Source organism: Xenopus laevis, chromosome 7L (assembly GCF_017654675.1).
Source record: "Xenopus laevis strain J_2021 chromosome 7L, Xenopus_laevis_v10.1, whole genome shotgun sequence".
Classification (NCBI taxonomy): Eukaryota; Metazoa; Chordata; class Amphibia; order Anura; family Pipidae; genus Xenopus; species Xenopus laevis.
In genome coordinates, this window is record NC_054383.1 from 19,496,828 (window position 1) to 19,510,148 (window position 13,321).

At 38.5% G+C, this 13,321-nt stretch overlaps 1 protein-coding gene across 1 annotated transcript in view; it reads left to right on the forward strand.

The window, feature by feature from the left end:
- The window catches only part of adam12.L (ADAM metallopeptidase domain 12 L homeolog), a 342,539-nt gene that overhangs the window by 204,605 nt on the left and 124,613 nt on the right, over window positions 1-13,321 (forward strand). Inside the window, exons 7-8 of the mRNA XM_018225176.2 lie at window positions 4,140-4,205; window positions 10,637-10,708. Of these exons, the coding sequence (XP_018080665.1) occupies window positions 4,140-4,205; window positions 10,637-10,708 (138 nt within the window). The remainder of the gene's footprint in view (window positions 1-4,139; window positions 4,206-10,636; window positions 10,709-13,321) is intronic.

The following is a 13,321-nucleotide window of genomic DNA, read 5'->3' on the forward strand; positions in this document are numbered from 1 at the left end:
AAAATCTAGGACCCTCTCATGCCAAAAATCGAATCCATCACCATTAAGTAATGTTTGGTGCTATGGGAAAATACATTGTACATTAGAACTGGAAGGGCACGTGGAGGATTACACGGCTGCCAGGCCCATAAAGACAATGATGTACATTTACAATGATAAAAGAAACTATTTGCGGGAAGATATAAAAATACAACTCAGTTAAAGTATCAATCACATATATGACTGGGATTTTTAAGCTGCCCAGCACAAGAAGCCGATTGCCAGGAATGTTCGCTGAAAACAGCGGTGGGTGATTTATTATGGCTTGGTGACAATTTGTAATGATGCTAAATGGCGAGCTACATTATCAATATTCTGCTGCTTCTTTGCACACGTCTGTAATGCTTGTTTTACCATAAGAAGCAAAAGTCAGGCTATTAATTGAAGGCACATTTGTAGCCCAGAGAATGCTGCTCGTTTTTACCAAGCGGTGCTGCTCGGAGCATGCTGATGGGCAGCTACTGAGCTCTGCTGTCACAAAGCTCTGATATACACGAGGGAGCCAAGCTACCTGACTCTATTTTAAGTGTCCTTAACGGAGAAATAAGCCATAGAAATGTCTGGATCCCTGGGGTGCTTCCTTCATGGGGATGCTAAGCCTGCAGCTAGGTAGAGAATTGATACACTCCTAGGCTCCTTGGCTCAGGAATGACTGCTGTTTAAAGGAGAAGGAAGGTTTGCTACTAAGTAAGTTTTATCAGAAAGGTGTATACTGTATAAATACACCAGTAAACCCTCAAAGTAATGCTGCTCTGAGTTCTCTGTCAAAAGAAACACGGCAGTTCTTTCCTTCTATTGTGTATACATGGGCTCCTGTATCAGACTTCTTTCTTTCAGCTTAAACCTCCAGGGCTAGGGCTTGAGCATGCTCAGTTTGCTCCTCTTTCCCTCCCATTTCCCCCCTCCCTCCTCCCCTCCCTGCTGTTATCTGAGCCCAGAGCTATGAGCGAGCAAGGATACACTCAGGCAGGAATAGATGTCATAGCCAGCTAATATGGCAGATGCTATTCTAAACAAACAGAGAGAGCCTCTAGAGCTTTTTACTCAGGTATGGTAAAGCATTCTAAAGAACAAATATTGTATTTTAGCTTGCACTATTGGGCTAATCTATTGGCTTTAAACTGCATCGGTATCTTTCCTTCTCCTTTAAGTGAGAAGGTGAGCACTTTTATTATAGTGCTTGAGGGTTATCTAGTACCCTGCACAGCTTACTGTTAGAATGTTACAGCCATATACTAGAAGCTGCACAAAATACTTCAGCCGGTAGACCCTAATGTGATATTGTCACCTAAAATAGATGCAATAAATTGGAATAAAATACTACAAGGGTCATTTACTGATGCACCTGGAAGTGCATGTGCTCTACAATCGATGTCATGGAGAGTATATTGATACCATTCATTATCAGACTCGTGTCCAAAAGTTCCTGCTGTCCCATGTGGTTGCCAATGCGTCTATCCTGCTGGCGTGCAATTGTGCCTACTGATGCAGGAGACTGCCTCCTTGGACCTAGAGGAAACTCTAGGGTTCCCACAGTGGGCTGTACCAAGAGCTGCCCAGTAAATTGGATGCAAATCTTGTTGTGAAGGCAAATCACCTACAGAAATGCTAGATGCAGCTTGCACCCTATTTGCACGCAATTGCTTTCTTTCTTGCAGAGATACTACTGGAAATGAATCTTTTTTGGTGTTACTAGTCCTTTTAACCCAGATTATATGAGTGTGCAAAACTAGAGTAGACCATGGCATTCCTCTTTTATACTAAGCTGTCAATGAGTCAGGAAGTACTGCACGAAACCCAGAATCTGATCCATCACCTTGTAACTCCCCTTCCTACAATCTGTACTTAGCCTGAAGTGAACTTATTCAAGTTGGCTGGAATGCTTCAGATTTCTTGGACGACCATTGCAAGACAACCCATAAATATCAATAGTTCTGGGAGAGAACATCAGGGAGGGGTGCAGCAGTGTTCTGTAAAGCCCGGTGTCTATATATCATGCTGTAGTTCTGGAAGAGGAGGCTGCCAAGGAGGAGCGCAGCAGTTTTCTCGAAAGCATATAATGCCGAAAGTATATTTCTTGTATTATTCAATTCCTTTAATAAAGCTTTGCAGGCCTCACACTCCAGGCGTGATTCAGTTCTGCCCAAAATGGGCCATCTGGAAAAATATTTATCAATACAGAGAGCTTAATGAAAAATTGGTATTTAGTTTCATTCTTTATACCTTCTCATAACACAGTCAGGGGTATTAACCCCTTGGTATCCAACTCAAATGAATAAGTGCTCATGCTTAGCTCTTTATTTCAATATAAGATTCTTTTTTTTATAAAAAAGCTTCATTCAAGGAAAAAAGTTAGACCGTATATGGAATTCTGCACAACTACATGGCCTCTTTGCCATTAATGGTAGCTGATTAGGTATGTAAAAGCATTGCTAGGTCCCTTCAGAATGCCTATTACATGGAGGAGATGGGCCAAATATCCCTCTTGAGGATTGAGACTCGATTTCCTCCAGCTAATATTCCATGGGTTGGAGTCAGGTGACCTCTGATGGGATGAGAAGTCTAAAATGAGCCTTTTCCATTGCCTTTTCATGAAATTTGTTGCAAGCAGAGAAGATTAAAGAAGGCCCATTCATTGGTTTGAATGACCATTGATGTCCATGTATTTCTATATCTCTTATTCCCACTATATAGCACAGTTTTATATTATAAACATATAATACACAAAAGCCATGAATATCCTGTAAATTATATCCTTATAAACGGTGAGTAGTGATGTCATCAGTTATAAACGGTGAGTTCTGATGTCATTTCTGTCACATGACTCACTGAAACTTGTGTATTATAATAAATAAAGTACCCCCAGTTGTAAAATATGAGGATATTAGAAGTTACCTCGGAGTTCCATGACCTGTATAAAAACACTCGGCCTTCGGCCTCGTACTTTTATATGGTCATGAAACTCCTCGGTAACTTATAATATCCTTATATTTTACAAGAGGGGGTACTTTATTCACTATATCCAAATCAGTCTTTGCTCTTTGGCAACAATATTATTTTCTAACTTTCATCTTTCTTGTCCAACCATTGCTCACTTCCACAATATACTGATGATATAGAAAATATGCTAACTATATGCTGAAGCATGAACAACCTTATATACTGTATTAATGTGGATGTTAGAGCATTACACACCATGAAATACAATACAAACAAAATCAAGAACCCTATCAGTAGAACCCCAATCCCACTATTTTCATAGTGGCACTTAACAACTAATTTCAAACCTCATGTGAAAAAAATAATTTATGGGGCATCTTGTGGTCCCATAAGCAGCTACAGACCCCCAGGGACAAAACCAAAAAATGTTGTGACCCCCCCAAAGATCCACATTGTTGTATAGGGGGTATAAATAGGACATAGCCGGAGATCTGAGAAGACATATCACACATTGTATTGAAGCATATAGGCAAATTGTCTCCTTTAATATTATCCTGAAGAATTCTCAATATTTTCAAACTCAAAGAAACAATTTTTAGTTAAAAGTCTGTTCTCATGAAGTTTATACATTGAGGTGCGATATCTAAAATGATCATTTTAACATCCTAAGTTTGTTTAACCAAAGTTCACTTGAATTCAAGAAAATAAGCTTGAGATTCATGAAGGTTTCGTTGAGTGCGGCTGTGAGATTGGCTTTTAGAGACTAATGAAAAGGAATTGGGTGTGCCACTAAAAGTGGTTCTTTTTCTTGGTTTTGTTTGTAACTTTTTGTTAAATCAGAAAACGTATTGGGTAAGCTGAGAGGGAGGCGGGTTGCTAGATGGTATGGACATCATAAATGTGAATTGTGAAACTATTGGGCAGTTGCAGACAGACATCAGGTGCAAGTTTACAGAGCCTATTTGTTCTTCTTATTATTATCTAAAAACATGTTCTGCTAATGGAAATGACTAAATATATATATATATATATATATATATATATATATATATATATATATATATATATATATATATATATATATATTTGAAAGTGAATTGTCTGCTGAAATGCTCAGTTGGAATACTCATGTGGCTTTTGTTTATAATCTGTTTTGGCAGCACAAAAGGGATACTGTGAAGACAACCAAGTATGTAGAACTTGTCATTGTAGCGGATAATCGCGAGGTAAGAAACCATTTCTGAAATGTTACTGGATGCTTTTTGCCTATTGTTTTAATTAAGAAATATCTATGGTTGTGAAACAAATTATCAGTTCACAGATAAGCAGTCTGTATAATGATCTGCTCCTTATCGCAATGCCAAACAGAGGGTGAAGGGAGGCAGGGGTTTGTTTGGCAGGGTGGTGTTTTTTTAAGTCCTATTTGTTGTGCTCATGTTGAGAAAAGGTGTATATAGCCCACTTAAAGGTGTCATTTGCAGTGGTTATGATATGTCATATGTAGAGTTGACATAAGGAATGGTGATGCCGGTGAACTTTTGTCAGCGAATTTTCGCTGCCGTTTCGCGAATTTATTCGCCGGCGGCGAATCGCGCCTGGCGAATAAATTCGCACCTGGCGAATACATTTGCCCATCACTAAAAATAACATAAACAGGGAATGCCATAATAGATGCAGCATTTTCCCCAGTTGCTAACCTGTTGCAACCACCCATGAGATAGCATTTACTGGTCTGCTGCCTGAAAGCAAACATCTGATTCTTGGTTCTTTTTCTCTTTTTATTTAGATTTATAATGAAACACAAGTTGTTAATCAAGAAGAAGTGTTAACAATTACAAGAAATAACAAGAATTGCAGTAAATACTATAAAAAAATGAATAGTACAATGTTTGTCAAATAACAGTAAATTGTAGGATTACATAGGGTACATTTTTGTATAATTCTGCTATCAGGACTAGATTATGTAGACATTATGATTTCATGGAACAACCGAGGATATTGTTGATTTTGTCTCTTGGTTTTTGACACAATAGAAGGTGTTTTTTTGTGCTGTGTGTGGTTAGCTACAAAATGTGTGGGGTCAGTTAACACCCATATGGGAACGCCTCTCTTTGCAGTTGTTATCCATAATATTATATATGCCTTTCATTAAGCCTCAAGCTTAGAAGGTCTAGCTAAGTAAGGCCATGTTCTAACAGTAGTACTAGTTGTTTTAGACCTAGGTTACCCACTCTGGCGACCAGTACCAATAAATGAATTGAGCTACAGTATATACTGTAGATAAAAAAAATCCCAAATTGGCATGTGCTAAGTCTTCAGACATCAACGGGCCATTCCATAGTGATGATGCAGTCAGTGTCGGACAGGCCCTCCGGGATACCAGAAAAACTCCTGGTGGACCCAGCTCACCTAACTACCGGTTCCCATTGAGAACAAAGAAGAGAAATGTAAATAAGAATAGATAATGGTACAATGTTGTACGTAAGGAGAAGCAATTAAGAGAATAAAGAAAATTAATGAAGAAAGAAGGAAAAATAGTTTGGCGAGTGGGCCTGCAGCCTAAGGTTTTCTGATGGTCCCCTGACACCAGTCTGACACTAGACATAGTGAATCTGTATGGCTGTTTGAGACTGCGGTAGGGTACCAATTTAAGGAGATACCTATGTGCCAAGTACCGTTGCATAAACAGCCTAATGAAGAGCAAGAACACCTATGCACACATCGCCATTTCACATGCAACGTTTGCACAGGGACCACCATTTACCATCCCCACGTGAATTGTTAAGGAGTTGGCACTCGAAAGTGCAACTTGGTCATGTTCCTACAGAACTGACTGGTGATGGAGAAAGTGACTCCGATTGCTAATATATCTCAGGCCAGATTTTAGAAGCACAAATGAGAATCACAACTAACAACCCTATTGTTACAAATGGAATTTGCTGCATTGGGGCTACTCCATGTTACAGGTAGTTGTAGGGCTCAGCTGATTTAACATGAGGAGTTGGGCATATTAAAGGAAAAGCTCTACATTGCTCACTTTTATAAGTTACTTTATCATTCAGTGCTAATTCATTTAAGCCACCATGTTATGGCTAACCCATGTACAGGACCCCAGTTACACCATCGGAACGAGGGCTATAGAGCTCCTAAGACAGGGGTTTTAACCTTCTTCACCCAGATATAAAATGAGTTGACACAAGCATGAAAAAAGTTCCTGTGGATGCCAAATGAGGGTTATTATTCACTATTTGGTAGCTCCTATGTTGACTCGTAGCCTACAAGGAGGCTCTGTTTGGAAGTAAACCTGTTTTTAATGTAATTATAACTTGCCTCCAAGACTGAAATTCAAAAATAAGCACCTGCTTTAAGCAATATCCAAAGGGTTGGTGAGCAACATGTTGCTCACGAGCCACTGATTCGGGATCACTGTGACCTAGGCTTAGCAAGGCTGCTTATAAATGGAAGTGGAAATATAATCCCATTGTGGTGCAACCCACAAATACTTTAATAGCACAGTTAGTTCTTCTAAACCATGTTTCATGTAGCTCAGGGGTGTCCAAACTGCGGCCCAGGCTGCATATGAATGCGGCCCAGCTTGAAACTCTTGGTTCCCGAGGAAATAGGAGGAGGAGGGACTCTGTCCATTGCCCAGTTAGTAATAATAATATAATAATATGTCTATTTAATATCCAGGTGTCCCATATTCCAGTGTATGGCTCCATCTGGTTATCCAACTGGCATTGTAGTTCTTTTCTGTGTATTTCCTTTACTTTTACAAATCAAATGTGTTTGTGTATTTCATGTGTGGCCCCAGACAATTTTTCTTTTTCCAATGTGGCACGGCGAGCCAAAAGTTTGGACACCCCTGATGTAGCTCATTAGGGGATTTCTGTTCCAACTGACTGTTCCCCTCTTCCAACACACGAATTCCCACAGTGCCTTTCATGTTTTGTGACTGAAAGACCATATAGAAAGGAAAATCATACAAGTGTAAAAGGCATTAAGGGAGCTAGTCTATTGGCTTCTTGACTGGAGATGAGCTACTGTAACTTTTGCTACTAATTTACATAGTCAGACAAGAAGTGTAAAGAATAGCAATAAAAACACACATAGGGGGTTATTTATCAAGGTCCGAATTTATCTCAATATCGGCTGCTACAAACTCCAATCTAAGCCTCTTGGGTTTTGAATGCTTATTTATTATTACATTTTCACGACAATCACCTTTGCAGGAAAAGCTCAGATTTTCATGATTTTTTCGTGAATTTTCCCCGAAATTTTTTTGGAGTTTTCACCCGAAAGCTCCGAAAACATTGTGAAATTGCCCGAAACCCCCGACACAACCGAAAATCAATGGGACTGTTCCCATTGGCTTTCATGCAACCTCGACAGGTTTGAGATGCAGTGTTTTTATATTCGGGCTTTTTAGCCCTCGGGTTTTCCAAAAATTTATGAGTTTTTTAAAAGCCTATTATAACACAAAAAATCACGAACTTTCCGGATTTCAGGGAATTTCGGGTATTCGGAGCTTAGTAAATAACCCCCATAGGGTCATTCATCAACACTGGGCAAATTTATGGCAAACCATCAAACTGTTGCAATCATGGTTATACCTGCTGCTGGCCGACGAAAGCCAATCTCTGTTTGGTTGCTATGGCTTGCTGCCATGGGCAAATTTGCACAGTGTTGATAAATGACAACCACAGAAACTGTTTTCAATATCAATGACATTTACAAATAACCCTAAAATCAGTGACTTAACAGTCTAAACAAAATTAGTAAGGTTACTTAGTAAGTAAATAGTAAGTGTTATTGCAAGAGACAAACAAAAGTTTAGCTCCAATAACTGAGAAATGGCTGACAACTTATTTAATTAGCTGAAAGGACTCTAAAATTTTCAGGATAAATAAAATAAATGAACTTTCATAACGGTCGATATAACATCTTACTCAAAGCAGCATAAAACCTGCCAATCACTTTCCAGAAAGCCATGCTTGCTTGTGCCAAGCCAAACACGGGCGCCTATGGGACTAATCTGACTATAAATGGGGAATACACGCCAGGCCTGGAAATACTGGAAAAAAAAAAAAAATTCCATTGCTTTTTATTTATTTACAAACCAGATGCAAATTTTTGCTTCTGTTTGAAGAACGAAGACTGTGATATTTTGCAGCAAGAGTATAAATAATTGAAACTAATAAATAAATATGTCTCTAATGTGTAATATGATACATGTAGGGATCTCATTATAGGCAATGTAAATGTCAGCCGAGGCATTTTTTTTAGACAGTGAGCATAATCAATGTGTCATATTTTTCTTGAACACAGCAAAGGAGAAAAAATAAATAATGTATAAAAGTATAACAACTTTGTAATTGCATTTTGTGTTATGCGCTGCACTTGAATATAAATTTGTGTACAATCTTGATCTAATGCTGACATATTCCGGCACGGATAAGACTTATTAGATACAAATTAAATACATACACGCTTATGGGCTTTAAAGTGAGACACAGAGTTTTTACCAAGTGACATAAAAAAGTTTTTAAATCAAGATTTTCTGTACTCTTCCAGGAGGTTGTAAGGGTTAAATTCTATTTACTGTATGGGTTTGGTGCCAATGGTGTCTGCACATATAGATTGGGTAGTTCAACTGGGGATCTGGTTGGTTTTGGGCTAAATGTATCTACCTGCTACTAAGCTGGTTGCGATTGGCATGCCAAGGCCCCAGATGGTTGTGGGTAGCATGTCTAAGGCCCATGGCTCACAACATACTGTACATAGAAGTTACATACCATGGACCCTTCTGCAGCAGAGGAAAAATGCCAGTGGAGGATATGCCCTCTGTGCCATTGACCTATATGTGTCAAAATGCAAGAATGATGGGTCATAGATATGGGTCAACTGTTGGTTCAGTTCTCTACTAATATTTTGGCTTATTCAGATATCAACCATGGCATATATGAAGTCCATGTCCTAAAGTATTTTATTAGACCATTGGATATTATCACCATGCCATGTATAAAGACCACATGCTATTGTATTTTATTAGACTCTTGGGTATTATCAACCATTCTATTCCTATTATTGACCATGCCATGTATCAAGTACATTTATTAGCCCCTTGGGTATTATAGACCATGCTATGTATGAATTCCATTTATTAGCCTCTTGGGTATTGTAGACAATGCCATGTATTAAGTAAATTTATTAGCCCCTTGGGTATTATTGACCATGCCATGTATGAAGTCCATTTATTAGCCCCTTGGGTATTATAGACCATGTCATGTACAGTATGAAGTCAATTTATTAAACTTTTGGGTATTATTGACCATGCCATATATGAAGTTAATTTATTAGCCCCTTGGGTATTATAGACCATGCCATGCATGAAGTCCATTTATTAGCCCCATGGGTATTATAGACCATGCCATGTACAGTATGAAGTCAATTTATTAGCTTCTTGGGTATTATAGATCATGCCATGTACAGTATGAAGTCAATTTATTAGCTTCTTGGGTATTATTGACCATGCCATATATGAAGTCCATTTATTAGCCCCTTGGGTATTGTAGACCATGCCATGTATGAAGTGAATGTATTAGCCCCTTGGGTATTATTGACCATGCCATGTATGAAGTCAATTTATTTGCTCCTTGGGTATTATAGACCATGCCATGTACAGTATGAAGTCAATTTATTAGCTTCTTGGGTATTATAGACCATGCCATGTACAGTATGAAGTCAATTTATTAGCTTCTTGGGTATTATTGACCATGCCATATATGAAGTCCATTTATTAGCCCCTTGAGTATTATTGACCATGCCATGTATGAAGTCAATTTATTTGCTCCTTGGGTATTATAGACCATGCCATGTATGAAGTCAATTTATTAACCCCTTGGGTATTATAGACCATACCATGTAAGAAGTCAATTTATTAACCCCTTGGGTATTATATACCATGCCATGTATGAAGTGCCCCTTCTGTATTATCAACTATGCCAAGTCCATGTACTACAGCAGTGATCCTCAACCAGTGGCTTATGAGCAACATGTTGCTCATCAACCCCTGGGCTCTTGCTCCCAGTGGCCTCAAAGCAGGTGCTTATTTTTGAATGCTTGAAGGCTTAAATGCGTGTCTCCCCAACTCTTTTTACAATTGAATATGGCTCATGAGTAAAACAGGTTGGGAACCCCTGTCCTACAGTATGCTACTAGTGCTTTGAGTATTACTTTAATTTGCCAGATCTCCAGATTTTGCTCATTGATCAGGGTAAACAAGAGAATGCTTATAGATAAGGCAAGTCATAAAGAACCAGCTGAAGGAACAAACGTTGTCACTAAGTTTAGCCCCATCACATTATCCAGAGCTGTAGATGCTGCAAAGTTACAAGGGAAAAGCTTTCTACTCTCTGTAAGTTTCACTTTTTGGTATAATAAAGCCTGAATGTCTTCTTGAGCAATAAAAATGATTATCATTGCCCAAAATGCCATCAAGCAGTAACCTTGGCGCTTATCTTGAAAGACATATGTTATGGGGTATAAACTCAGTTGTTGTGTTCATTGTGAAAAGATTTAGCTAAACCTTTTAATAAAGGTCATTTCATAGTAATGAAATGGAAATGGTGATAACATGTCTGTTTTAATTTCACAGTATCAGAGACAAGGAAAGGACGTGGACAAAGTCAAACACAGGCTGATAGAAATGGCAAATTATGTGGATAAGGTCAGTTAATTTCTTCCCATAAATGCATGGATCTGTCACAAATTATGATTGTCTGTGGTGGTACCGCCAAGGCAAACCAGTCATTGTGTGGCCCAGTTATTTATGTAAAGTAGGTCGCATCCACATATTAGTCTTGAACTGTTGTGAAATTAAGGTTTCAACTTTGAACTGTAGTTCAGTGTGATCTAAATAGCCATGTCATATGTTAAACAGCACTCTTTTTTTGTTCTGCTATCCCACAGTCACACTCCCTTCCCAGAGACTATTATCCACTGTTACTATAGGCACCATCTCTCCCTACTATACCTGCTATCCCACAGTCACACTCCCTTCCCAGAGACTATTATCCCACTGTTACTATAGGCACCATCTGTCCCTACTATACCTGCTATCCCACAGTCACACTCCCTTCCCAGAGACTATTATCCCACTGCTACTATAGGCACCATCTCTCCCTACTATACCTGCTATCTCACAGTCACACTCCCTTCCCAGAGACTATTATCCCACTGTTACTATAGGCACCATCTCTCCCTACTATACCTGCTATCCCACAGTCACACTCCCTTCCCAGAGACTATTATCCCACTGTTACTATAGGCACCATCTCTCCCTACTATACCTGCTATCCCACAGTCACACTCCCTTCCCAGAGACTATTATCCCACTGTTACTATAGGCACCATCTCTCCCTACTATACCTGCTATCCTACAATCCATGGGTCATCTATCTATCTATCTATCTATCTATCTATCTATCTATCTATCTAGAATCTATCTAGAATTCAGTCTTTTAACAGAAACTAGTGAGTGAACTTGTTTCGATAGACAAGGATCACATTGTAGAACATTTGAGCAGGTCTCATAGAGGCATTGTAATTTTATCCATTAGACATACCTCATTAGTGTCCCATCTGTATCATCATTAACAAAACTTAAATTCTTCTTCATTCTTTCTATTTCCAAATGTACCATGATTTTATTAACATTGCAAATCCCACAATTTATTTAATTGTTAATGCATTTTTCAGCCAATTTCAATCTAATAATTGCTAAACCTGCAACATTTATGACCTCCTGTAACAAACAAGGAACCCCCCCCCCCGGGGGAAATTTATGTAACTCATATGCCTGGTTATAGTTTACCGTAGTAATATTTGCACGTTTTAATGTTGCCTGGCATGAAGCAGTAAAATACTTTATTCAGGCCTTATATAAATAGATTTTGAATATCTGCATTGAAAACTCTATATAATCTCTACAAAATAAACAAAAATATTATGTTGCCAGCTGGGCACCTTAATGACGAATATTCATTTTTTCCACATAAAATGCATTGTGTCGAAAGATTATTAAAAAACATGCATCTGATTAATAAATAGCAAATTATCTCTTGGAATAAATCAATAAACCATAGTAAAATTATCCAAATAATACAATTTTTTTAAAATTATTTCCTTTGAAAAAAGCATAGCATAGTACTTGGTCCAAACTAAGATATACTTATCCGTATTGGAAGCAAAACCAGTCTATTAGGCTTATCTAATATTTACATGATTTTCTAGTTTTTGAGATCCAAAATACAGAAAGATCCGTTATTCAGAAAACCCCAGATAACAGGTCTCACACCTCTAATAAGTAGATATATATATATATGTGTGTGTAAGTGTGTGTATATATATCTATCTATATATATATATATATATATATATATATATATATATATATTTATATATATATATATATATATATATATATATATATATTGTTTTCCTATTTTTTCCCACAAAAGATTAGAAGCCAATGGCTTACTCTTAAAGCAAAAAATTGGGTCTTTGTTGCCAGAATAGTTTGCTATAACAGCTTCTTCCTGTATATTTGGCATATTCTTAATGCATGTCAAGAGCCAGTCCATAACCAGTGTCCCTGCTGCTTAATTTTTCGTAGCACCTCCAATATTGGGCCATCTCCTCCTTTTTCATACCAATGCACAAGCTAAATTACTTGTTTTAAGAAGAAGATAGAAATTTGTCAATCTGATGGCATTTTCATTGAATAAAGAGAAGTAAAGCTTTACAAAGAAGTAGGCCAGACAATTATATACGGTATGTTATGTTTTGGTCTTCTATACCAAGCCGAGAAGTCCACAGCCCTTTAGAAGGGAAGATTTGGGCCTCAAAAGATGCCCCCAGTAGCTCCCCATCTTCTTTTTTGCTTATTCACTGCAATGTTCTGTACATTAGTGATGTGCGGGCCGGCTGGTTTCGGGCCTACCCTGCACCCACCTTTCCGAGTCGGGATGGGTGCAGGTTGAGCTCTTCGCACTGATCTCCCCACCCGCGGCCTTACAAATGCCGGCTTCCAACCTCCGCAAACTTTTATAGACTGGCGCCTGAGCGCCCCTTTTCTGACTTCATCGGGTGGCGGCGCAGGTCTATAAAAGTTACCCGAAAGTCAGGCATGGGTGGAGGGAGGGCGGGTGTCAGACGGGTGTGGGTTAGAAAAATCGCGACCCGCACATCACTACTGTACATATATGAGATAAAAGTACCAGTATAAGGCTAATTTGTAATTAATTCAGATTCACATTACATGGCAGCTCAGAAACCAGTT